This window comes from Ostrinia furnacalis, unplaced genomic scaffold, assembly GCF_004193835.3.
Source record: "Ostrinia furnacalis isolate ACB-3 unplaced genomic scaffold, ASM419383v2 OfSCF0399, whole genome shotgun sequence".
Taxonomy (NCBI): Eukaryota; Metazoa; Arthropoda; class Insecta; order Lepidoptera; family Crambidae; genus Ostrinia; species Ostrinia furnacalis.
In genome coordinates this window covers 36,398-63,803 of record NW_021130638.1, presented here as the reverse complement: position 1 = coordinate 63,803, position 27,406 = coordinate 36,398, and the positions used below count along the sequence as shown (strand labels likewise).

At 36.8% G+C, this 27,406-nt stretch overlaps 1 protein-coding gene and 1 long non-coding RNA gene across 2 annotated transcripts; both read right to left on the bottom strand.

Moving 5' to 3' along the window:
- Positions 1-28: 28 nt before the first annotated feature.
- LOC114363900 (scavenger receptor class B member 1) lies at positions 29-26,104 on the bottom strand. Its single transcript, XM_028319792.1, has 11 exons — positions 26,011-26,104; positions 24,055-24,146; positions 13,976-14,139; positions 13,385-13,532; positions 8,550-8,753; positions 7,286-7,410; positions 6,875-7,036; positions 6,285-6,391; positions 5,826-5,944; positions 5,359-5,484; positions 29-1,107 (listed from the first exon to the last, which is right to left on the bottom strand). The coding sequence occupies exons 1-11, from the start codon at positions 26,102-26,104 to the stop codon at positions 790-792; spliced, it is 1,659 nt and encodes a 552-aa protein (XP_028175593.1). The 3' UTR covers positions 29-789.
- Positions 2,022-4,659, bottom strand: LOC114363908 (uncharacterized). Its single transcript, XR_003656816.1, has 3 exons — positions 4,523-4,659; positions 3,087-3,206; positions 2,022-2,634 (listed from the first exon to the last, which is right to left on the bottom strand). It is a non-coding gene; the product is annotated as an uncharacterized LOC114363908 (long non-coding RNA).
- Positions 26,105-27,406: the final 1,302 nt, after the last annotated feature.

Genomic DNA, 27,406 nt, shown 5'->3' with positions numbered 1-27,406 from the left:
TTGTTTACAGTATTGTAAACTATGTGGCCATTTAATTTTGATTTACAAAGTACTTAAATAAAAATACCTTCCCCTAACTATCTTCATACAACTGAAGATTCTACGGATAATTTCTGTAAAACAAAGTAATAAATACAAAAATATAAAAATTATAATGGAATAGTTATGTATGACTTATAATAATATTGCCACCAAGATTACTCAATTATTATGTTTGTCTACCTTGATCTAGTATCTTTTTACATTACATTATAATAATCTAAAATAATAACTTATCATGGCAATAGTCAATAAAATATAAGTCTCACGTTATTCTATCTTTACTAATAAGTACATTTTAGAATATTATCAAGAAGTCTTAGTTTTAACGCATAAAATTATTTTTATAACACCATTTAACCCCTCTTTTATTATATTCCCCAATTACTACTTATTTTCATAAATAAACAATGGTAACTTAAATTTTGATGAATTTCGTAATAATTTTAAATCATGGTGATCGAAATATTATCAAATAAATGCAAAATTGATCGATATTGTACAAATCCACTAACGAAATTAACGTATTTTTAATATCTAATATTTTCCCAAAATTATCTTTTATCTGAACCCTCCACACCAATGTCTTAATAATAAAGCATTTTTAACCAAAACAGCGCGTACCTAATTGGCAAGATGAAATCACCTTTTAAAAAGAATTTTAAAACCCCGATTAAAAATATTTGAGCACTGCAATTTTTTGATTCAAAGTTTTATAACCGTCACATAAACACGTTATTTGCTGTCACATCACGTATCAATAATAAGGTTCGGTAAGTCCTCTTCTTCCCTGATTGATAATAAAGACACTGCTTCTTTTGCCAAAACATCGTCTTCAAATGTTGCGTTCTCAGCAACATTGGAAACCGCAACATTCCCAACGCTTTTCTTCTTGTCTCCATCTTCAATGAAGGTGTACTGTGGCCTACATGTTCTATAGAAGCCGTGGATGCCAAGGTAGGCCCCGACTAGGAACAGAAGAACTTCGATTGTGATGATCAGGGGTGGGGCGATGACGAGACGCAGTTGTAAGAGCGTTAAAACTGGTGGGGGAGGTTCCTTACAGTACTGTAAAGAGAAGAAAGATAGTATTTATTTGATGCGAGTATTAAAAGCATTACAAATAAATAACAACATAAACAGTAAAAAAACAGAGTACACGCACCAAAATGGCATCTGCTCAGTATAAGCCGTGACAGGAGAGAGCACGTCAAAATCAAAATCAAATCAAATCATCTTTATTTGTTTAGACTAATTAAATTAGTTCTTGCAAATCGTCAAATGCTCTTAAGGAGCCTATACATGTCTCATTCTTTTTTTGCCCTACCAGCGCTTCGAGACAAACATTTGGCAAGTGCTGAGAAGAAGCGCCGCAACAAACTCAGTCACCACTGTCTGCCGGTTNATTTCTGACTGCAATGATTTGTGTCGACTTGACTGTTTTACATTATGTTCTTCCTTGGACGCCTGTCTCTGGAGCTATGACTTGTATTTAATGACCATATTAATGATAATGTATTTTATTTTTGTATTTGATTTGACATGGTAATCCTAATTTATGACATGCAACTAAATGTAAATTAATTATATTATATGTATGTGTTTTGGACCTGTCTGTAAACATACATTTTCTGATAATAAATAAATAACAGTTGCCAGATGATCAGACCACATTATTGGTTGAACAGTGGTTGAGCTTTCTCCCACATAACAGCTTAAGGTTCTTACTATACAAGCAAAGTCCTTAAAGTCCGGTCGCCGAACACGTAGAATTTCGTCCAATGACCCCAAGCTACCCATCCTTTTCGCTGGCACGTATTTATATTGCTGTCGCGAATGTGCGACGGGCGGCCGCAGTGAGTGTTTGAGCGATAAGGATGGGTAGCTTGGGGTCATTGGACGAAATTCTACGTGCTCGGCGACCAGACTTTAGAAATATTTCGCCTTGAAGTAATTTAGGTAACACAAATAAAACACACAAGAAACAGTAACTTGAATAATATTTTTATTATGTACTACACGAGTTATAATGAGGAATGTTCTTATTTACATAGCTTTTGCATTTCATTAACTCCAATATAATTATTTTATTGAACATTTATTTTACAGTTACCATCGGATTGATATACATTAGACTACTGTGTCGAACGCAACTAAATAATACTGGAAATAAATTATGTTGTGACGTTTACAAGAATTTCAAGTAAACCGTTTCAAGCAAAGCTTTTACACAGAGAATTATTGCGTTACAACTTCTATTCAATGGCATCTTATTTATTTATAAATAACATACATATAAACAGGACAAACTCCCATTTCAACAACCTGCTTCATAATATTTAACACACAAAATTAAAATGTCAAAAAAATCAAAATGTAGATTATTAAAACATCAAAAAATCTGTACATAGAAAAATATATTGGAAATATATAATATACGATTTTTTTTACAAGGGAACCAAGGGTTTGGTAAAATATAATTTGTGTTTACAATTTGATATTTGTGAAATAAAACAATATATTGTACAACGAAGATTGCAACTATTGCTTAGGGCCTCCGGCAGAGCTATGCGCAACCTGGTAACAAATATATACCTGAAATTAATAAAACAATCAATTTACACGACAGATAAGGAAAGATTTTTAGCAAGAAACAAACACACAGTTATCCAGTAACGTTACTAATAACATTTAACAATACCACAAACTGCAAAGCCATAATGTCGATAAAATAGCATGTTTTGTATTTGGTGTCAGCAAATGAATGATGTAATCGAGTTTTAAATTATCTACAATAAATATAGATTTCTTGCAATATTATTGACTAATCTACTCCGTGAAGCGCTATCGAAGTTCAAATTGCCACCAATGTTAATTGTGTAAAAGGACAGAAGAAGTCTCATTAACCGTTAACGGTACGCCGTTATAACGTTAGCGTTACTCACCTAACAGTAATAGTCGTTTGTCATAACAACATGCTACTTTGTTTAAGAGGACAGACTTATTAACCGATAACGCTACGCCGTTATAACGGTACCGTTACTTACCTAACAGTAATAGCCGCGTGCAGCCTAGGCCGCCTTCTCTATCATGTCGATGTTGATCTTGTAGAACACGTACGGGTAGTATTCCGATTGGCCGAAGCCGAGCCCGGCCAGTTCTGCGCTCTGGAAAAAATAGTAACGAATTTATTAATTTTGTTGACAAAATAAAACTTAAGTTAAAGGCACTGGGTCTCTATCAGAAGGAACTCTAGGGGTGGAATCTCCATTGGCGTGGGTTAGCGGGCAAGGAGATAATATGTTGGATGGTTGACAATCACTTTCCCTACAATTTAACGTTCCACCAAACTCAATACGCTTTCAAAGATAACCTCGTAGCCGCTTGCTCACACTTGACATGACACAACTGACTGACAGTTACCTTTTTCTGCGCATCAGTCGGGTGTTACGTTTAGGAATCACAAACCTTCCGCTCTACAGATTTATACAGATAACAAAATATTAAGATTGGTACTATTAATCATCAATAATAATTTGCAGCATCTGTGTCCGGCCCCGGCAAAGTTATTAAAGACTAGTTATGGGATAAAGACTAGGAATGTAAAGTTTATAGACTGACGGATGCCCGAGATTAAAAAAGTAACCCTAGGATGCGCGCTATGATAAAATCTTATTGAGTCATTTTATCGAGTTAAGACGATAAGCTCATACGTTTATACGTATATTATATACGTTTATTTATACGATTTTATCGTAGCGCGAATTCTATCCTGGCTGGAAATTCGATCGATGCAATCGATGATTGTCAGTGTATCGCATCGTTCGCGTCATTTGCAGAACGACGTTCGCGATCGGGCAAACATCCTAGTGCCCTAAGATGGTACACTACCGGCTGGGGTGGTACACTGCAGGCTAGGGTGGTACACTGCAGGCTAGGGTGGTACACTGCAGGCTAGAGTGGTACTTTGGTACACTGCAGGCTAGAGTGGTACTGTGGTACACTGCAGGCTAGAGTGGTACTGTGGTACACTGCAGGCTAGAGTGGTACTGTGGTACACTGCAGGCTAGAGTGGTACTGTGGTACACTGCAGGCTAGAGTGGTACTGTGGTACACTGCAGGCTAGAGTGGTACTGTGGTACACTGCAGGCTAGAGTGGTACTGTGGTACACTGCAGGCTAGAGTGGTACTGTGGTACACTGCAGGCTAGAGTGGTACTGTGGTACACTGCAGGCTAGAGTGGTACTGTGGTACACTGCAGGCTAGTGGTACTGTGGTACACTGCAGGCTAGGGTGGTACACCGCAGGCTAGGGTGGTACACTGCAGGCTAGGGTAGTACATTACAAGCTAGGGTGGTACACTACAGGCTAGGATGGTACACTCCAGGCTAGGGTGGTACACTACAAGCTAGTGTGGTACACCGCAGGCTAGGGTGGTACACTGCAGCCTAGGGTGGTACACTACAGGCTAGGGTGTACTTACGTCCTGCGCACTGGATCCGTGGTGCTGTGCGGAGTGGTCCAGATGTGCGTAGAGTTGTTGCAGCACGTCACGTAGCTTCTTCACGCTCTTGCGGGCGGGAACCAACACTACGGCTTGGAAGTTCACGGGGAGGCCGTATCTGGAAGGTGGCAATGAGATCGTTCATTGATGTACTCAATTCAAATTTAATGAGAACGGATCGGCCACAGTGAATGGGCTGTGAGCGAAACAAACACAATACAGACTTTGTTTCTCTCGCTACGACAGATTTTATACATCTAAAATTCAGTATTGATAGTAGCGCCTTCTTGTAAATGTCATAATCATAATATGGGACACCAGTTTTGTCCAACGTGGCAAAAATCTAAACTAATAATAACCCAGCTGTTATAGTAGCACCCTCCTGTTAATGTCAAATCTGGGACACCTAAGTATTGTATCCATACCTAATATTGAACAGCCAGCGGGTTAGCACCAACTGTTCAGGGTTTCAGTGAAATCAGTCTCGGTACAACAATAAAAGTAAAATTGTGAAGGAGAAATACAATGTAACAATATCAAGAGAACTAGTAATTCGACAAGACTACGAAATTAATATAATGTATTTGGGATAAAAACAACCCTAAACCATTTTATTTAGAATCTTTNAAGAAAACTCTAGAGAGAAAAGCAAGTCACGACCACTGGTATTATGTTTAACATCAAATTCCTCTTAACAATCTACAATGACGTTGGATGTTGGGTTGAATGAGGAACGTGGGTTCGATTCCCAATACACTGCTCGACTATTACGGTGAACCCGTAGCACAAGCATAGGAAGTTAAAAAAACACTTACCAAAGAAAGCCAAAGCATAGGAACCACTTTGTTCTTGAATGGCCTGGTAATTGGGTTCCCAGAGGAAGTCCTGACTGCTAAATTCACCTGCATCTTTGATGATAATGCCAGAGGCACTCCCAGAGTCTGCAAGAAGCACAAAATTAGAGCGGTCAAAAAATGTATTTAATCTTGCTGAGCTGAACAAAATACCTAATAATATTCGGTTAAAATGATTGAGTAAGCTAAGCACAGCTAAGAAAATAGCTAGTGGCTTTGTAAAAGCTGCAGATCTTGGAAACAAAAGTATTGGTATCATGTTGTGTGTGCACCTACAAGTTGGACCAATGACCTTATAAAAGTAGCGGGAAGGCGCTGGATGCAGGCCGCCACCAACCAACCCTTGTGGAAATCATTGGGGGAGGCCTATGTTCAGCAGTGGACGTCCTATGGCTGAAAATGATGATGATGATGATGTGTGCACTTACCGGTTCCATGTCCAAGACAGAGCTATGTATTTCAGGATCAGGATTCATGCCCTCATAGTAACTCTTTTGCTGAGGGTCTGTGTCCAGGAAGTGGGGCTTCGATAGTGCAATAGGGAATCCTGGAATATAACATGAAGGTTAAGAAACTGGTTTGTCCTCTTGTATTAAAAATTTACTTTAGAATCAATTTGTCTATAATTAAAAAAGTCTAAAAATCCTATCATGCTCTAGGTTGGTTGGAGAGTTGGAACTCTTCCAATCTAGTTCTAGTCTAGATAGTTGTTAATGATTTTATAAGTAGGTAATGTAGAAAAAGATAGTTACTAAATTTTTTCTGGCGTTAAGTGTCGCCTCTTGATCTAAATATTTTTAAAATAACTTAAAAAAATCGAACTGCGTAAGGTAGGAATCGAACTCAATTTTAATTTTAAAGCGGTTGATTTCATCATTAGCACTTACCATAGTAACAATTCGACACGTCGACGAAGCCATCGGGGAGACAGTTCTCCTTGCACTTACAAGCGTAGGGGGAGGAGGTGTTGAAAGCTGACTGCTCCATCCTGAACCTGAAAAAGAAATCGTAAGTCAAGCTATTAACATACTCAGGTACTTTTAGATAAATAAACCGAATAGCTTCAGTAGGTGTAGATGTAGCTCCTCCCTCAAGCGCTCGCTCCGCAGCCTCATCAAACGTCACAACACATCTTTTGGAGACACGCCATTCGATCAACTGCCTCAGATAGTAGGACTCAAATCTAGAACTTTTCGCTTACTGGCCCGACCTTAACTTAGAATCTGAGTTCTTCTGATTAATTTCGTTGCGAGTCCAATGACAGAACTATCAAACTTGACCTTCATTGGTTGGTTTTATTGACGGTCAAGCTGTGATCCTGGCTACACAAGAGTTGCAGCGGTGGGAACGAGAAGTGAAAATAGTCCCGATTATCTTTTATTAATCTCACTTAACACCAAGTGCGATTGCGGTCAAATACTTGCCTTGTATAAAAAAAACTTATCTAAAACTTAACCCAAATATAACTTTAACTCACCTGTAGTAATTAAATCCATATTTGTCATTGACTTCCTTGTAGAACGCGAACGGGTAGATCCTGCAGGCTTGCCTCCTGAAGATGTTGATGACGCGGTCCTTCGGGTAGTTGGGGGACAGCATCAGGCCCTCGTAGGTCCCTTGCACGCGGTTACAAGGGATGCTGGAAAGAGAGAGGTCATTGTTAAGGTTACGAAGTTAAAAATAAGAGACCCTTATTGTCACAAGAATCTCCCAGCCTCTTAGCAGAATGTGTGCATTTTAAGACAAATTGATGACATCAAGAAATATCATAGAGTTTTCAGCTCTATCAACACGATTCTTTTCCCATATTTTAGTAAAAATTTAAAATATACTCTGTTATAAAGCTTTGCATTTGAACATGACTGATGACAGTAAATAAATACGTTACCTCGTATTCAAATCTGTGAATCCTTGTTCCACGATGCCTGGTGATTCGTTCCAGTTGATGATGGAGAATTTATTGCTGACGTCACCAATCTCTACTTCAGCTACCTCGTCCTTGTTTGCGTAGAACTGTAAATAAACATAGGCATTTATGTTATCAGTTTTCAGATCCTTAAGTTCTTAATCATAAAAAACCTACTTAAATCAAGGACTTACATAAAACATTTTTAACAGATTTTATCGCCTTGGTTCGGTATGTCTCACTCTTTCTGCAGCCATATCTTCATTATTCATCATTAGACAAACCACAAAAAGTAAAAAGCGTACAAAAATCGTAACTAAATATACTGGCAGCAAAGAAAAAACAAAACATTAAAATTGACATCTTGCGGAAAAAATACGATTCGCCCGTTAAAAAAAATGCGCGATGCTTTTGTTTTTTTAGGATTACTAATGTTTGGCCAAAAAACGTTTCCCAAATTATCACATCGCAAACAACGTTTCGCAAATTTTCATTTGGCAAATTCTCATTTGGCAAAACCAACTTATTGCAAACTTTTAATTCGCAAATGTCGTTTTTGGCATATTATTATTTAGCAAATTATTGTTTGGCAAAGTATGTTTTCCCAAATGTTTCATTTGGCAAAAATATTTCACGATAAACTATTTACAAAATAATTTGATTGGTGCATAGAATGGAATACAAATTAGCTTGTGGTTATTATTTTGTTTAGTGGGTAGTTATTATAAAATTTGTCCTAAATTAATTTTCATATTTCATTCTTTTTATCGAAATTTCCAAATGATTCAATAACAGTAGAGGTGATTCTTAAGGGTCACTGTTCTAACCTAACCTAACCTACTATTTTCTGCAATACCTAGTACTTTCTGCAACCATACTATTTTCTGCAATCTCTTTGTTTTACATAAAATTCTCGTGAAAACCATGATATGCCTTATGCTTTGATTTGTGGAAGTGTCAATTTGACCAAACAAATTATTTGGGATATAATATTTGGCAAAATAAAACATTTGCTATATAAATATTTGCCAAGTAAAATTTTGCCAAATGATAATTTGACCAAATAAAATAGTTGCGAAAAGTGCAGTTGCTAAAAGTTCATTTGGGAAATGAAACTTTGGCGATAAGTTGTTTGCGAAGTGAAATTTGGCGAAAAGTAATTTGGCCAAACGGAAGGATACCGTTTTTTTAATTAGAGACGAATAATTGAACTACTTAAAATTGTTAAGAGTGAAAAGTGTCACACCCTGTCCAGAATGCCGATCTTCTGGAAGTCGATCCAGCCAGGAAGCAGGCTGTTGGCAACCGTCACGATGGGGTCCTCGTACCCCCACAGAAGTTCCTCCACCGTCAGGTTCCTGAAGAGCTTGGAGCCGAGAGCGTTGATGGAGTAGTAGGCCCCTGCATTAGCCAGGTACCCCAGCTTGTCGGCTAGGAGGGTGCTGATTGCCTGGAGACAGTGAAATAGGTATAATAAGTATACTGAGCTGACAGAAAATGATAATTTCGTCTTTCATTATTATCATAAACCTTTAGCTGCCGACCTGGTCTTAACGCAGCACTTACGCCGATGTGACGACTGAGAGACGTAAAAATTTAAGTAATGAAATTACAAGTGTATTTGCATGCTACATTTTTCTATTTTATGCATTAAAAAGATTGTTATTTGAGGTAAGTAAACTACAGGATTTCAAAAAAATACACGTTATTTTTCAGGTAAAATCAACATTTATTCGAGAGGTCACGATTATTTGGCACTTAATTTTAAGGACTTACTTTAGTCTTATTTTTCTCTAAAATTCTAAATATTAAAAAACGAATGAACTGAAAATATGTTATCTTCTGTAAACAAATATCGAAATGAAACATAAATCTTACTTCTTAGTTTTAATATAAAAAAACTGACAGCACTTGAATATTTGGTACATTCACTACGTACGTTTGCAGTCACTGCATATTTGTAGGCAGCAAGTAAGGTAGATTGGTTTCTTAAATTTGCAGCAACAGTACTCGTTCGCCTTTTCAACCGAACGGGACAGATTTCACACGTCTTTCTAACACCTGGATCTGGAATAATCTGGATTTGGATAATTTTTTGGTGGTATAGGCTCGGGCATATCGGCGGGTCCTAAAACTCGCTCGATAGGATTCTATCATTGTAAACACGTAGTTTCATTTCTGGGAAAAAAAAAAAAAAAAAAAAAAAAAAAGGATGGGTAGCTTGGGGTCTTTGGACAAAATTCTACGTGCTCACGGACCAGACTTTAGTTTGAATCACGTTTTCCACAAGACTATTGTGGTGAACCCAGTCCTAACATAATCGTATATTTAGCTTAGCTGCAAGGCCTAATTAAAAAAAACATCATCAGGTCATATACTGATTAATGCGAAATTACAACCCTCTCTAATTTACCAGAGGCGAGGGGAATGCCTTGTTAATAACTAATTTAAGTAACTTCAAGTTATTCTATCAATGCTGGTCAAAACTTTTTTATTTACATGTGCTCAACATTAACTTTGTCCCTAGAAGAATTCAAACCTTCTAAGACTTCAGAAGTCTAGTAAATAAGTACAAGCTAGGAAGTTCAAAAATCTAGATCGCATTATGTACTCCTAATTTTTTAATGTCGAAGGGAAAGGTTTTGTGTTCGTATTTATAATTCGCGAAATTGAACTTTGCGACCATTTACTATCTTAATATAGGAATTATCTCTATCAAGATAAGTTATGTCCTCCAATACGGTCAATAACTCCTTAGTTCTAGAGTTTCTAGACCCTTCTCCAGGCTAGAATGCAGCTGGCCTTGCCGGCATCAGCCTAAATTACCATAATCATGCTATGCATAGACACCGCTGTTTATTTCGGATAGTTTGTAATGGTTTGTAATACGCAGACGTTGAAGGCTGGTTTGTAGCGAATCTAGGTCTCAGGGATGTCGTCTTTAAAACTATGTATCGATTTAATATCGATCGCTGTAATCATAATATTTTTTTTACTGTCATATCTTAAAAAAGTTAAAATGGCCGCTAAGTTTGCTCAATTTTAATTTTCCACGCAATTTTCTTATTTTTTTTTTATTTTTACTTAAGAATCTTCTGTCAACAACAAACATAACAAAAAAAGGAATTAGAGAAATCGCTCCAACGTTCACGAGTGATGCCTTGACCAAGGAATAAGGATTTATTTTTTTTGTTAACGAGCTTTTTTTTAGATTGTCATTTAGTATTATTTTACGATGGTTACTAAATGGCCAGTGCCGATTTCGAGTGATTTCTTTTTCTGTGGAACTCGATTGTAAAATTATTATCTTACGTTCCAAATTCAAATCTGGAAATTTCTGCGGCTGAAATAGCTGGCTGTACGTCTTTACGCCTTTACCTTAAATCAAACTAAATAAACAAAACATACGGCGACGTTCGTTATTCGAATTTTGGTGTTCCGAATTCAATTTAATTTAAATAATTATAATGCCCTTCCTTGGTGTAAAGTGAAATGCATTAGCTATTTTAATTTTGAAAACATCTGTAATGTGCGTTGTGCATTTAACATTTTTGGTGAAATTAAGTAAGTTCTATATTAATTAACAATAATGTAGTGAGGGTAGTACACTTTTTTTCTAACATTATTTTGTGGGTAATGATTTCACATTCAAGTTCAATGAGTGAGCTAGTCGGTTCGTGCTCAGTTGTCGGTTAATAACATTATTATTTTTTAGTTTTGTCTTGTAAATAAACCAATAATGTGATGTGATACTTTATTTTATTCACAAGTGGAGTGAGAAAATTCTAAGTTTTTCACGCGTGACGTCCGGATAACTCGAGTGAAGATAAGAAACGAAGCTGCAAGGTAAGTAGATGTTATAATTTTACTCATTTCTCTTATTTCTTGTTTTAAATTTGTGTAAATTAATAAAGCGAATGGTCGTAAAGTGTATGTCTAATAATTAACATATAAATTAACTAGGATTATTTTATACTGCTCAATATCTACCAGTGGTTTAAACACTTTTGTAGTCGATGAATATAAATATTAAATCCTACTTCCAGGATTATAGAACTTATTATAAAATAATACAAATATTGTTAATATTAAAATCTAAACTAGGCAGCCCTTGCCAGTGCAATGACCGTATATTTTATGATAATTAGATATGCATCAAGATAAATATTGTTATACCGGCTAATACATTAAACCTACTTATTAATCTTTGTCATTAACTGCAGTCTTAGTATGTTTATAATTTATTGCAATATTACTTGCTTATTAATTACAGTTGTTTATTAATTAAACAGATTTAACTTGCTTATTAATTTAACCCCTACTTATGGAAAATATTCTCACCTAAAAACTTAATCTCCTGGGGTTTTCGAGGTTCTTTGCGAGGTATTTTGAGTGCGTCTTTAAAAAAAAGAGTCAGTTTCAAAGTAGGTATTTCAAATAAAATATCGTAAACTAGTCTTCTTGATTTTTAAGACATGTTCGAGCTTAATGCACGTTTTTGAGGTCAGTGTGCTTACCATGAGTTTACGTTACGTGTGTTCGCTAGCGACTGCGTAAAAAAATGACATTAATTATATGACATATTGTGCAGCGCCCCTAGCGGCTACTTTCAAGAAACAAAATCTCCATAGAGATTTTTGACGTTTTCGCTAGCGAGCACACCTAACGTAAACTCATGGTAGGTACACTGTAGTTACAGAAGTTTAACCATATAAACAATAGAATTAGAAGTTTCTGCGAGTTTAATGTTCTTTAGTAAGTTAATAAGCAGTTTTTCGGGAAAAGCTTTGAAATTTAACGTTTGGTCGCTTCTTTTATCGCATAAAGTTGGAAAATAGAGCAGAGATTGTGATGTCTTTTTGGATGGATTAGGATAGTCGGACATTAGAAGAGTTAAGAATTCTATCAAGGAAATTATAGTGCCAGCGGGATAACCTGTGGCAAATGCATCATTCACGTTACCACTTGCGACACGGTGTCGGCTTCTGTGTGCCTACCATGAGTTTACGTTAGGTGTGCTCGCGAGCGACTGCGTAAAAAAATGACATTTAAATGTATGACATATTGTGCAGCGCCCCTAGCGGCTACTTTCAAGAAATAAAATCTTCATAGAATTTTTTGACGTATTCGCTAGCGAGCTCACCTAACGTAAACTCATGGTAGGCACACTGAAGAGGCTCACGTTAACCGATCAAACAGTCGCGGTCAATATGTCTCTGACACCACTTGGAATCTAATCAGTCGGACGATTTTCCTCTTTTGTGATTTACACCCGTATTCACAAACATTACTATGAGGTCTCACAGTGCGCGTGGACGCACAGGCTGACACATGAACCCATCACAGAGCTCTATTCAAAGCTGTGCGTTCGATTTGCTGCTTCACTTAAGCAAGCATCGTTTGTGAATACGGGCGTTAGTTCCTTAGTAATTAGTTACACATTCTTTCGGTTTTGCTGTATTTTTAGTAAAGCACGGAGATGCTTGTGATGAATGCTACAAAATATCTATGCTCGGAATGGTCGCCCATCCATTATTAAACGCAACGTAGGTTGCTAAACAATGCTATGTAAGCTGCTAATTAGTGATTTGTTAGCACATTTTTTGTAAAACCCCGTTAACTCCTCGCTATCTGTTTGATTGTGCTAGGAGTGGGTACACCACTATAGTCCAGCTATCAATGGGGATCGAACCAGCGTTCTCCGAAACTCGAATCGGCAGTCCGACAACTCGCTTTAGGTGAGGTCTAAAGGGCACTAATGCCCGTTTTCACCATCAATCCCTAATTTTTAAGTGACCCCTATGGTAACACATAACAGGCATTTTGTTTTCATAGAGGTCACTTAAAAATTGAGGATTGGTAGTGAAATCGGGCACTTAACTCGACCTTTCTTTCCACCCCTGTAATTTCAATAATAGCCAGGATCTACACGAAATCCAACAAAAGATTGACTAGTCCCTTACTGTCTGGGCGGTTTGGTCCAGTTATAGATGGCTAAACTCAAACTGTAGATCTTGTTGTTTAGTCCAGGGTCCTGGTTATGTAGTCCAGGGGATAGTTTACTTTGGTCTATGTACTTACCAGTAACGCAATATTCGGGGCGTAGATGTGGACATCGTTGGTGTCAGCCAGGGACAAGTTCTTCTGGAACTTCAGCGCGATGTGTGGAGTGAGGCTCATCACCCCGCGCTCCTTGTCTATGGTGATGTTTTGGTTGGTTCGGAACTCCCTAGAAATGGACAAAGATTGTTGTTTTAGATCGATTCGTGAATTTTTCAGCTGTCGTCAAATAAACGTTTTTCGATACGATTAATTACCACATTCTCATGTTTTCAGGTGTAATAATGAGCATTTCAGATTAAACATTTCTTTTTGCTAATTAATTTGTTACAACTTGTTTCTAATTATTTTTGACAGGTTTTAACGCGATACCTAATTACAACTTAGAATGAATGTGGCTGTATTTTCACTACGAAACTTTCCCCATAGGGCCTTCTACATAATATTTTATGTCAAAGAGACTGTTCAAAATGAAACTACTAGTTTTTAAGTAAATAATAGTGTACCAATTACTATTATAATTTTCTGGAAGACTGGTTTCAAAAGTTAATTTTAAAGCAAGATAAAATTAAGTTTTACGTAGGTATGTTGTCACTTATTTCCTATACTTACTGGTACAAAAACGGTCCCACTTCCTTCACCTTCATGACGGTGTCTTCCCCACTCAAGTATTCCTCAACATTCGTGTAGTTGTACACCCACACCTCTGCGTAGAGCTTGTAGGGAGGCTGTTCCCACATATTGTATAGGAACGAACCTTCCTTTATCTCGAAGATCTGGAAGAGAGAAATACTAATTGGTATCAAGTTGTCTTCATAATCGTCATCATCTTATCAGCCATTTGGCCATAGGACATCATACATAAAATATAATTCCTCTGCATTTCCATTTCTTATTGATTTTCGAATTACGATCAAAGGCAATTTTTAGGGTTCGTAAAAAGGAAAGAGGGACTCTTAGAGATTAACCTCATGTATCTGTCTGTTCTTCGATCTGATATTACAATTAATACCAAATAGAAAACCGTGAATTAAGTACCTACATTTTTTGACATCTCACTAAAGCGTAGATATCCTACATTCAATAATAGTAAATCCTACGTTAAATTATAACAAGATACAAAACTCGTGCCACAGTGTTATCAAAGCGATGGTATTATGCAAAGACACACATGATGTTGATTGTATAACAGATGGCATAACAACCAAGTTCAAGATCATTCAAAACATAATACAGTCGTCTTCATCAAGGCTTGATGTTACGTTAGTTATTATGAAACGTGTCATATAAAATATCGTCTGTCTTCATACATTAATAGCAGACGTATCGCCTTGGCATAATTATGCGAAGAATAAACCTAACTTGTCTAGATTTCAGATAGGCGGATCATAAAGTTCCTTATATGCTAGATTTATGCTTTGATATGGACTCAGGGTTGGTGACATCATTTTTGTTTAGATTAAAAGTACGAGGGCGGCACTGAAAATTTCGGGAATCAAGGAAGTGAAACAACATTTCCATTTAAAAATGTATTTATTGCTTTTTAAAGTATTCTCCGCGAAATTTGACACATTTTTCCATACACGAAACCAATCATTGAAGCAACCATTGCATTCGGAAGTTTGGGTCTCCAAAATGGCCGTTTTGTAGGCTTCCACAGCTTTTTCAGGTGATGAAAATCTCTGACCACGCAATTTATTCTTTATTTTAGGGAAAGTATAGAAATCATTAGGGCTTAGGTCGGGGCTGTACGGCGGATGGACTAATAATTCTATGTTTTCTTGGTCTAAAAACCCTTTTGTTCAGTGCGCGGTGTGAGAACTCGCATTGTCGTGATAGAGGATGATGCGGCGGTTGCAGTTCTCTTTACGGAGTTCAGAAACGACCTGTGGCAAACAAATGCTAGCATACTAATCTGCATTAACCGTTCTTTGTCCCCCAAGAGGAATAGTCGCAACATGGCCGGTTTTGGAGACAAACGTAGCCACCATTTTTTTTGCAACACTCCGTGAACGAACTATTTTTGTTGGCTTTAATTCATTTTCGAACACCCAAACTCGTAACTGGTTTTTTTTTTCGGGTTCGTACGCGTATATCCATGATTCGTCACCTGATACGATGTTGTATACAGCATTTGAGGATCCTGCATGTAATCTCCCGAGAGTTCTGACGCACCAAGTAACGCGAGCCGCTTTTTGCTCTTCACAGAGCGAATGCGGTATCCATCGGGAAAACAACTTTTTTACACCTAATTGTTCATGCAAGATTATTTGTATTTGACTCATGCCAATGTCTAAAGTTGCCTGAATTTCGCGGTATATCACATGTCGATCTTCTTCAATCAGCTTACGCACAGCATCAACGTTTTCTTAGGTGACTGCAGTTTTTGGACGACCTTGACGGGGATCATCACTGAGCTTGACACGTCCACGTTGAAATTCAGGAAACCAGCGATAAATTGTGGTTCACATAAATGTTTCATACACCTATACCCGTACTGTTGTTCGAAATATTTTGCAACAACAAGTCTGCTCTCTATGAAACTCTAATGTAAAATCGACGGTTGTTGCCGTAGTGATTTTTAGATTGATTTTCGTGAAAACGGCGAGACCCGTACTGCCATAATATGAATGAATTCCACCTTTACTGTATGTGCCGTTACCGCGGCGGAACGTGTTAAAAAATAATCACTTTCATTACACATACTTTTATGTACCTATGTAGGTATTCAAAATTACAATTATTACAATAAAAAAATATTAATCACTTAAAACAATATCTACCTAATCATTAAAATAAAATAATAAGGAACCATTTGGTCATTACAATTGAATCTTCTGTAGGTATTTAAAATTACAAAATAAAACTGCGCGCGCGTTGTCTCCCCACCGCCCCCTCAAGCCCTCCGCCAGCCTGGCGCGCCCATCGAATACATTTTTAGCCGTTCCGTTTTGGCTAATGTGCACATTAGCCGGCTAAAGATGGAATATCACGACGCAAACTAACATGCTATCGAACTTTAGCTGCTTCTCGAAGATAAACTTAAGTTTAGCCGGCTAATCTTAAGTTTATGTTCACAACTATCTTTAGCCGTAACATAAACATTTAATTGAAGCTTATTATCCTAATTATCTAATCAAATAAAACAGTTCTGCAAAAATGTGGTATGTTTCTGAAACTTAAAAGTTTCATTATTTTTAGCCAAGAAATGTCACTAACCTGTCGTTATTTACAAAGATTACTGTTGAAGCTCACCATCACCATACAAATAACTCAAAATCAATACCCAAATGACCTATAATATACTACCCGGGTTTTCACTTCTATAACCGCGTTAAACCTTGGTAGTGACCATAGAACGAATGATACAGTACGTACTTGAACTTTGCTCGTGTTTTATTCAAATTTCACAGTAAATCGGTCAATGATTGGCCCAACCGGTTCTACTTCAATTGGTACGTGTTACAGACAAACCGTTTTTTTTTTATGTTTATGCGACAAATCAATATGCGACAGCTTCTAGTTTTGTGTATCGTAAAAAGTTGTCGAGGTTGACGGTATCTAATTATGATTTGCAAAGACTAAGGCTGAGTTGCATCAACTAACTTTTACCATAACTACAACGATATCCCGTGCATTTACCCGACTGCGCGACGCAAAGAAGTGTGTTTATTTGTATGGAGTTTGTTAATGTTCCAAAACTCAAAGTTTTATGTTCTGGAAGCTTACAAGTGTTTTGCATTAATCTATAGGTACTTATAATAAATCTGTAGAGAGGTCAATTCTGTACATGAAATATATTTCCAAAATAACTATCAGGGGGTGATTAGTGAACGATACTGATGCCAAAAATGCAATCAGTAAAATTTTTGTCTGTCTGTCTGTATGTTCCTTATAGAAACAAAAATTTGGCATGCAGGTACCTTAGTAAACTTAAAGCTTAGTTACAACAGGATATTGCAAAATTCCCACGTGAACGGGAATTAGTACGGGGGTAAAACGGGATCCACGCGTACGAAGTCGCGGGCGGCCGCTAGTAAATAATAAGACAAAATTTGTTTAGTTATCTCGCATAGAGCGGGTAGAGTGAACTCTTAGATAGTTTAGGGTCATAGGGAAGTTGATATCACTAATCATGTTGTGACATATTTTTTATGAATCGGCATAGATACTTTTACGAACGATCACGCCACTAGAAAAAATATTTTGGTAGGTACCAGTTAATTATTGTGTTTTTGTGCTTTGTTGTATCCGTTAGTCAACCATATCAAGGGAATGCTAATTAACTATCTTTAATAGCTAGCGCAATATTATTGTATTGTATTAGTGTATAAATTTGTATGGAGCTTTATGTCAAATCTCTACCTTGATAGTTTAAATCGTGAAAGATGTGTGCGATTTCTTGTATCATTTTGTTCTCAAAAACCTCTCTTTTGATGGTACATTCACCTGTCATTACTCGAAACCTCCGAGTCCGACGAGCATAATGGCAGATGAACTTTTTGCTGTGGTTAGTGGTTGTCACTAACTGTTACCAGCATTTAACTAAGCTATCCTATTATGTGCACGTACAAAGATAAATGACCAAATTAATTAACTATTATAGCCCAAAGTACCGCTTGAGCACGTAGCTGTTTGGACCTTGGACAAAGCCACAAATTAGCAAAATGGCGACCTTTTCTTCTTGAAAACGACATTAACACTAAACGATAATGTTGCAATGTTTATGCTGAGCTAGTCACCAAATATGTCTGTTTGTGATCATCTATTTACACTATCAAATCATTTGACTGACTGTTTTTCTGAGTCTAGTTTGACTATGTCAACTTTGACAATTTTACGAACCAATAGGACTGAGTAACATTATCTTACAGCTTCCCATTAGTACAATTAAGTTTGTACTTAAGATTTAAATAGTTAATTTATGTACTACTTTGTAAATCTAGTATCCCAAGAAATTGACTCTACGTTAGCCAATTTAATATTACCAAAATACACTAATATAATAATACACACTCCTTTAATCAATAAAAAATATTATGCATAATGCATATTTTAATATTTTTGCTTAGCAAACTTAAAATTGTGTCTTTTTGTTAATGAACTAATTCAAACATCCTAGTCATCTATTTTCAATACCAAATCAATTTAATATCACTAAAATATTAAGCAGTTAAATATTTGTGTTGACATTTTAAAATGTCAAGAATGATAACACTGTTTCCGGTACCTAAATTTATTTTAAATTCGTTAAAAATATTACCTTATCTGAATATGGAAACAAACTAAATAGACAAAATAACTGCCGGCACCTTTGACACTGATAACGAGCTAAAGATGAACAACCTTACAATGGGTAAATATTATGTATATTGTTTTAAACTTTTCCGATATTTCGGCACTGTTGCAAGCGCCATGGTCACGGAGAAACTGAAAAACTCAAAATTAAGGTACATGGTAGCAATTCCGTCAACAATAATTTTTATGTATGTATGTATTTAGTATAAAAATCAAAAAATCTAAATCAAAATCAAAAATATTTATTCAGTTTAGACCACAAGTGGCACTTATGTACACTAAGGATGTAGGAGTCATACATAGTAAAGAAGATTATAAAAAGACAGACAGCTGTTGCATTTTGTGTAAAGGACAATGTTCGTTCTCCATACATTGTTTGCCTAAGAACCAACAATTTTGACATATTACTACCCGAAAGCGAAATAATACGATTCTGTGTGTAAGAACAATGATTCCTGATGGACACTTGCCATAAAATTAATGATTAAGAATATTAAATCACAGCGATTTTATAATATGTCGTTTATGACAACATGGCNAAAAAAATAGAAAATAATTATGATGGGTTAATGTTTTTTGGCGGTTTTTTAGGCGGTTTCTGACAATGTCCTTTGCATTCTTTATGGTCACATCCTATCGTTAAATGTCCAAGGCTATGTATTTTTACTACTTTTGTATTTACATAATCTTGACTTGTTAAAATAATGTGTTATATAATTTTGATTTTGACCTCATAAAGGTCAGGCTCAGGAAGGAACTGGATGCAGGCCGCTACAATCGGACTATGTGGAAATCATTGAGGGATTTATTATTCAATATTATTAGTTCGAAAAATTAGTTAATCCAATAATAAAAATAGAATTCATAAAATTGATTTATTGTTATTAAAATTTGCAATACAAAAAAGAAATTTATCAAGTAGTTTGGTTACTGCTTACACAAATGAGTGACTAGAGGTTACTACTTAACTAGGTAGGTACTATAGTTATAAGGAACATGTGTAAATTAAACAAACTATTTCGTAGTGAGCTAAATGGTTTGGTTATAGGATAACACTCAGTTCGCAAGGCACTTAGTTGTCTAACGAAACATTTTTTTCAGTGTAGAGCTCTGTGATTGGTTCGTGTGTCACCCTGTGCGTGCATGTGCACTGTGAGACCGCATAGAAATGTTTGTGAATACGAGCGTTAAACTCACCTTTACTAAAATGAATACCTACAATTTCGTTGCAAATTATCCCCTATTACAACTATGTAAGATCTTACAGCGTAGCTTGATTATAATAGATAAACGATTAATAGGACAATCATGTCCTAAACTTGACCTAGATCCAGACGAGTAAGGAAAAGCTAGACGCATGCATGCTAAGCGAAATCCTTTGTCCCCTTTAAGTTTGACATAGAATCTGTCTTTAGGACTGAAGAATTAAAATGAATAGTCTTACATAGATTTTTATTTAATTTGGATTAGAAACTAAGGATAATTGGTTCCTATTGCACCTACTGCATGGAAATCGAACCTTAACTTCGAACTCCTCCTATAGGTACTCTTCTGATTATTTCCTTTAACTTTCCCCTGGCATAGACTTGCCCTTCATCCTGGCTACATAGGAGTTGCAACGGTGGGAATAGTTATTTATTCTTCAATCATATCTATTCATTTATGTAGTAATTATGTAGGTATGCGTATTTGTCTTGTTGGTTGTCCAAAAAAATAAAATAAAATAAAAATTATCTAGTATCGTTACCCATCTAAGCACATAAGGGTGAGCTTTATAATATTTTCCTGGTAGGATGTAAATATTTATACGATTAACTGATCCAGTATTATGATCGTTTATATTATTTTTCACTTGGGTTGGTTCTAACAACCGCGAACAAGGCTAAAATCAGATTTATGCTTTTGACGAGTAAGGTCGCCATAAGGCTAGACCATAATTCATCTTAACCTCATTATCATGAAATGCATAATTAGTAACCAATAAAAAAACAGGAAGTCACCACTTCATCATAAACTTGGTCAAAAAAATATATTTTCCTTATGACGACTGCAAATAAATACGTGTTTAAGAATTTATTGCCTCCTTGGCTAATAAAAGTCGTAAAATATTTATCACGTCGTAATAATGACTGGTAATCGACGATCTGATAAAGGTCGCGGGAAGAGCCTGGATGCGGGCAGTGCAGGACCGTCCATTGTGGAAAACCTTGAGGGAGGCCTTTGTCCAGCAGTGGACGTCATTTGGCTGAAACGAACGAATATTGACTGGACTTAAAGGTAGCAGGTAGGTTCTGGATATCGACCCCCCATTGAGGGGGTGCATGTTGGGTCCCGTGTAGGGCGAGACATCCACGGAAGGCATTTTGGTCCTGCCTAGCACCCAAGGCGCTGACCACTATGCGACAGAGGGAACACCCCTGGTTTTTAGTGGGTTCGAGCCCCTCAATATGCCACCCCACGGCGACAGGTATGGACAGGATATTTTTTGGCCAAAAAAAGGAAGGCGCTGGATGCAGGCAACTATCAGCGGGTCAATTTAGAAATCATCCAGGAGAGACGTCTTGTGGCTAACATGATGAAGATGATGCTGAATATTGACTTGAAAGATGTCACTAGTTCGTTCGTTTCAGCCAAATGCCGTCCATTGCTGGACAAAGGCCTTCCTCAATTTCCACAATGAACGGTCTTGCGCTGCCCGCATCGCTGGCCTCCTACTAGGTGGACCGACGATCTGGTAAAGGTTGCAGGAGGAGCCTGGATGCGGGCAGCACGTCAAGACCGTTCATTGTGGAAGATGTCGTTAGTAGTTGAATAAAAATCTGAAGTTTGTGTGTTGGGGTGCTTCTTCGTTGAAGTTTACGTCCAGCAATGTCCTAATATAGGCTGAAATGTTGTAAATCCTAAAGGTGATTTGCATGAAGTTTCATCTATTAAATTACCTACGTAAAGCTCCCTTTGGGTTCTACATAATAAGCTCTGCCTCTGCACGTAGCTTTATAACATAATTGAGATGCATTATTTATCTCATTTGTTTTATTTTGTTGCAATGAAACACGGAAATTCACGTTATGCAACAAGCAATAGGTATCTCAATTTTGTGTAATAAAATTGTAAACCGATAACCCATAACTAATTACAGGGGTTATCTTAACTGCGCAGTTAAATAATAAAGTTAAAAAAGACACAATCTCAATTTACATAATATTTTATGGTGGTAGGTGTATTTGTAGATTATCATAAGTATGCAGTTCAAATAATTTACATACTACTTTATAATATTCTGCAAAGATTAAAAGACCAATATAAATGTTTTTTTCTTTGATTAAACATATTTTTACATGCAAATTTTACCGGTTTTGTTAAGTAGCTGCTTAAAGTGCCAATAATTGGGTGGTTTACCCTACATACTCGTATACAATCAGCGTCAAATAGTTCATGACACGTCAAAACGTCCAAAAAGTTCGCAACGTCTTGTTACTTAAAATAAGGTCAACTTTTAGGCCACGAATCATTTGACGTTGACTATACATACGAGGGGCGGCTGAAAAGTTTTGAGCCTAAGGTATTAAAAATGCCGATAGAAAAGTATAAAAAATATATTTTACTATTTAATCTTCCTCTACTACAACGGACTTCTTACATTTCCGTAAAAGAGCTTTTAACCCACTGAAAAAAAATTCGCAATCTTTGCCTTCGAAATGAGCCTTTAACGCCGCCTCCATTTCTTTGTCACTCAAAAATCTTCGTTCCTGGAGATATTTTTTCCAATTTGAGAATTAGACAAAATAGCTAGGGATTCGAACTAAACTGTGTGGTGGGTGATTAATTTCTTGAAATCCAGTTTTACCCGTGGCAAACCATGTAACATGCGCGGTGTGCGCGGGCGAATTGTCTTGCAATAACAGATTTCCTTTCGCCAGTTTGCCTGTTAATATTTCAAGAACCACTTGACGCACTTTTATCATTAGTACAGCATAATAATCCCCGTTTATTGTAGTTTTTTTTAAAGTAGGTAGTCAATGAATAAAATTCCTCCACAATCCCAAAAATAGTGGCTATGAGCTTGGGGTCGATCGCTCCACTTTAAATTTCCGCGGCGGCGTTTTCCCTTTTGAATCCATTGCATTGACTCTTATTTTAACTATAGATTATACTGCCGGATCTATTATTTATCAGTAGTGACAATGTGAGAAAAAAAATTGTTAGGATTATGGCCAAAGATGTCCTAAAACTCCTGCGAAGTTGTGACTCGACACTGGTTGTCGAGCGGCGTGGGCATTTTTGGCACCCATCGCGCGGACCCCTATTTCATGTGCAAATGAGTATGAAAAATATCGCCGATACGTTCCTTGCTAATGCCTATGGCTTCAGCTATCTGTCACAGCTTAATTCGCTGATCTCTAAAGCAAGATTCTTTAAATTTTCATTATTTTAATCGGTAATGGCGAAATCTGGCCGCCTTGACTTGCGGTCATCTTTTAGCGACTCCCTGCCATGCTTGAACTATCGGATCCAATCTTTCATGATGGCAAATGAAGGCCCAGACTCCCCATAAACTGTAGACATCTCTTCAAATGTTATCGTCAGCGTTTTGTTCTTCTTTTTGAGGAATTTTATGACAACTGTGTACTTCAATTTCGTACATTGCGCGGATGACTGAGACATGATGATGTTTACGGATTAATTTCTAAAAGCGTGATGACGCTAATGAAATGAAACTTTGTACATATACTAAAGAGGTTATTGGCAAATGAATTAAATTTAGCGCGAGTCAATAATAACACTTGAAGATACTTAGGCTCAAAACTTTTCAGCCGCCCGTAAGTAGGTACGCGTCGAATAAAGGACGTAGCACACTTTTCAACCCGGAAAGAGATCACAGCCGTAGCAACTCGAGGCGGTCAGTATTCTTTGTATGAAACTCCATACCGCAACGCACACTTATACGTACTGTAACCGTATTAAACACACATCCCTGCGTTGCGCGCCCCTTGGAGAGACATCGAACTTTTACTGTTATTATAATTACGGTTACATTATTTTTAGTCGGTGTCTTCTCCAAGGGATGCCCAATAATAAGCAAGGGAGTCCGCGGAAGACCAGCTTCGTGACTTGCCCTTTTGAGCATGTCACGATAAATGCTGAGCAGTGCCTTTTGGCACAGTTTTTTCTCATCTTTACCTCTTTGTTTTAATAGCCTGCTTTTTTTTATTGTGTCAATAAACCTATTCTATTCTATCCACACCGTAATGTAAACGCTAGCGCGCAAAAGGCGATGACAACTTACGAAAGGCGATACGGTTTTCATTCCTTTCCGAGTTGATAAGTCTGCTATGACCTTATATATCCTCCTTTTTTGGAGTCGGATAAAAATAAAAAATAAAAAGACTCACCCAGTTGGTGACCAGTTGCAGAGGGTTGATGGCCAGCATGACCACACCAACCACCACCAGCAAGGTTCCGTACAGGATCTTGATCACCGACTCTGTAAAAACGATCTAGTTTAAAAAATAACATAAGATAAAGATTTTATTCACCGATGAAATAATAACCGGGAATAGATACTAATGTCGAATGTCAAGCTCCAAACTTCCTAAACAAAGGAACTGTTACTATACAGGGTGATTCATTGGTAGATGATCAAATAATAAGTAGAGAACAAAGTAGAAATTTTCGAAAAAATACACAATTCACTACAAATTGACATTAATATGGGTAAAACTACGTTTTTTTGAGAATTAAGAAAAACGTAATTTGTTAATTGTATAAGATTTTGATCTTTCGCGTATAAGTTAAAGGTAGCTTATACAGTCATGTCATCAAAATAGCACTTAGTAGGTTATAAGGAAGTCCTACATTTTATCGAACTCTACGCGAATAAGTACTCGTATGCAGTTCGGTCAAAAATAGTTTTTATATCAATGTGATAAACTTGTCAGTGTAAGGTTCAGTGAACAATAGTTTTTCTATCTCAGTCTGCATTATTATTTTTAATTTCGCAAACTGCGAGCAATCATAAAAAAATCTATTTTATTGTTGATGACGTTACTTTATACGTCATTGTAATTTAGTGAAGGAAAATCATAGGTAAAATAACAAAAATATTTACTAACCGTTTTTTAACAAACAAAACAATTTAACTAATGGTCTTACGCAGTTCTTGTTAGCAGTTGTATGCGAAATAATGGTTCCAATAGCAAAAAATTGTTTTTTTTTTACACTTCAATGGTATTTTTGGTGAAATATTTGTCATAATTGCAAATTTTGGGAATATTACGCACCTACTATGAACACGCAATTAATTAATGCGGACAAAAATAAAATGAAGCAGTATCAACTAAAAACGTCTAATTACATAGACATACAGTGCATAAGTATACTGTGAGCCAGCTTCTGATCATTCTGCCAGTTCCAAGCGATTTCAGTTACAGTTCAGTTTCAGTACAGTTTCAGTAGTAGGTCAAGATTACCAGCTTATTATCATCATTAATTTAAAAATACCTGTGGATATCGCTCTTATTGCCTCATCAACGACAAAAGAGCTGATGATCGTTAGTAGGCTGCACAGATTTTCCTGAATCATAGCTAAGAAAACTTCCGCTTAAGATTTCAAAGCACTTTTCACATCAAAATTGGTTCACTTGTTAAAAAGTTAAACTGCCACAATCTCACAGACATTAAACTAATTCAATGTTTGCTTTGAGGGCTAAAAATGAGAACTGGGTTTTAGCTATTTGTCGTAAGCCGCCACTCCTGTATTGATTTTGGCTTGGATCCACGTTGCAGCACACAAATAAAGTTATAGGGTGTGCATGAAATACAGCCTTCAAGTATCTTATCTGAGCTTTTCTCAGCACTGGCCCATTTATTGTCCCGAAACAGTGGTAGGGTTAATACTGGAACGTGTAAAAGTGCTTTTTAAAAGCCTGTTTGCAAAAATAAATGAGTTTTTTTAAGAGTTCTTTGTCGTTGTCAAATATAAAGAGCTTTTTTTTTATTAATTTCGCTAACTGCCTTACGGAATTGGGAATATACTACTTCAAGGATTCCCTTTATTTTTCAAACAACCTCTATAATTTTACTGGTAGAGTGATTAAGAAAGTAAATTCAATTATAGTTATTGCTAATTATTAGCTAATTATTCATAGAGACGCAAAAACCTTGACAAATTGGGTTTTATTGGCGGTTAAAGTTGGTAAAAGTGCTAGTAGTTAATTAAGTATGTCATTCCAACATAGGTACACCCTGTATAACTGATTAGATAAGATTGGTAACATCTTCAATTATTTTAAAGTTTGAAACATGCTTTAACAACATGAATTATTAGGAACTTATTTATCAAAACTCACGTCGTTTCCTAACTGTGAAGTTCTGTATCCTCATGATGGAGATCCTTCCTTTGCTGGGCACATGTTGCATGGATATCTTCGCCCCTACAACCATGGCTACAAATTGGGTCCAACTATTTTCTGAAACAAAACAACAAATATGGATTAGAAGGAAGAAAAACATTTTTAACACCATAACTTTAGCAACCAGGAACTACGGTTTATTATATGATCAAACGAACTTACCAAGTGAAGTTCGATCTGAATTATCCTGTTTTCGCCGAAGAGATTTAAAAATAGTTGTTACAACCAACCTTGTGTTGGGTCTAATTCTCGTCACTACACTGCACAACTTAAAATAATTACGTTTTTTGTCGGTAAAAACGTCCTGGTGACGTCACTTAAGCATTTTTCTTATACTGCGTGCGGTCGTTGCGCGTGCGCACAAAGGAATGAGACCGCTCGGACACCGAGCCCACAGCGTGGTAGGGGTGGGGTTGCCCGCTCTTTTGTTTTTTACTACTACTACGCTGAATATTGTGTGCGGATTGGGTTGTCGTACAGGGGTACTACATGGTAAAATAAATCTCGGAGGCGAAAACAGGATAATCTATATTATTCAAAATCAAAATCAAAAATATTTATTCAGTTTAGACCACAAGTGACACTTATGATTATTGCCATCATTAAAAAAAAAAATCATTTCACTGGAAGGGAAGCAACGTATCTGTAATTATTTTGGTGGGGGTGGCCGTTTGTACGTTTCAGCCAAATGACGTCCACTGCTGGACAAAGGCCTCCCCAAGGATTTTCACAACTACCGGTCCTGCGCTGCCCGCATCCAGGCTCTTCCCGCGACCTTCACCAGATCGTCGGTCCACCTAGTGGGAGGCCTGCCCACGCTACGTCTTCCGGGGGCGCCAGTAAGGCAAAGAATTCGCCCTACGTTACTAAAGTTAAGAACCCCGGGAAAAGTGGTCACAAGAGGTCGCTTCTTGTCGTAACATTTCATTTGGTAGGGTAGTAAATACCTGCTTTAGTGACGTAAAAAATTCAAACCGACCCAAAATAATCGCTTTGGTCGTAGTCTCGAATACCGTATAGAGCAGATTAGTGAGATAATAGAAAAGAAATAAATGTAATTTATGTCTGACATTAAGTCTAAACGACGGGTTTAATACTACGACCGTGGTGCTTTACTCGCGACCTTTAGCTTGGTGGCGTCACACTTTAATTGCTCTGGATAACGTCAGAATTGAAAATTGGGCGTCTTGAAAATGTACTATAATACATACTACGGTAAAAATAACCATACTAATCTAAAAGTCTAAGATTTTTCTACAACTTTTTAAGCTTTTTAAAGTGACTTAAAGCTCTTAGGACCAATTATATTTCATGAAGACCGACTCGGCATTCT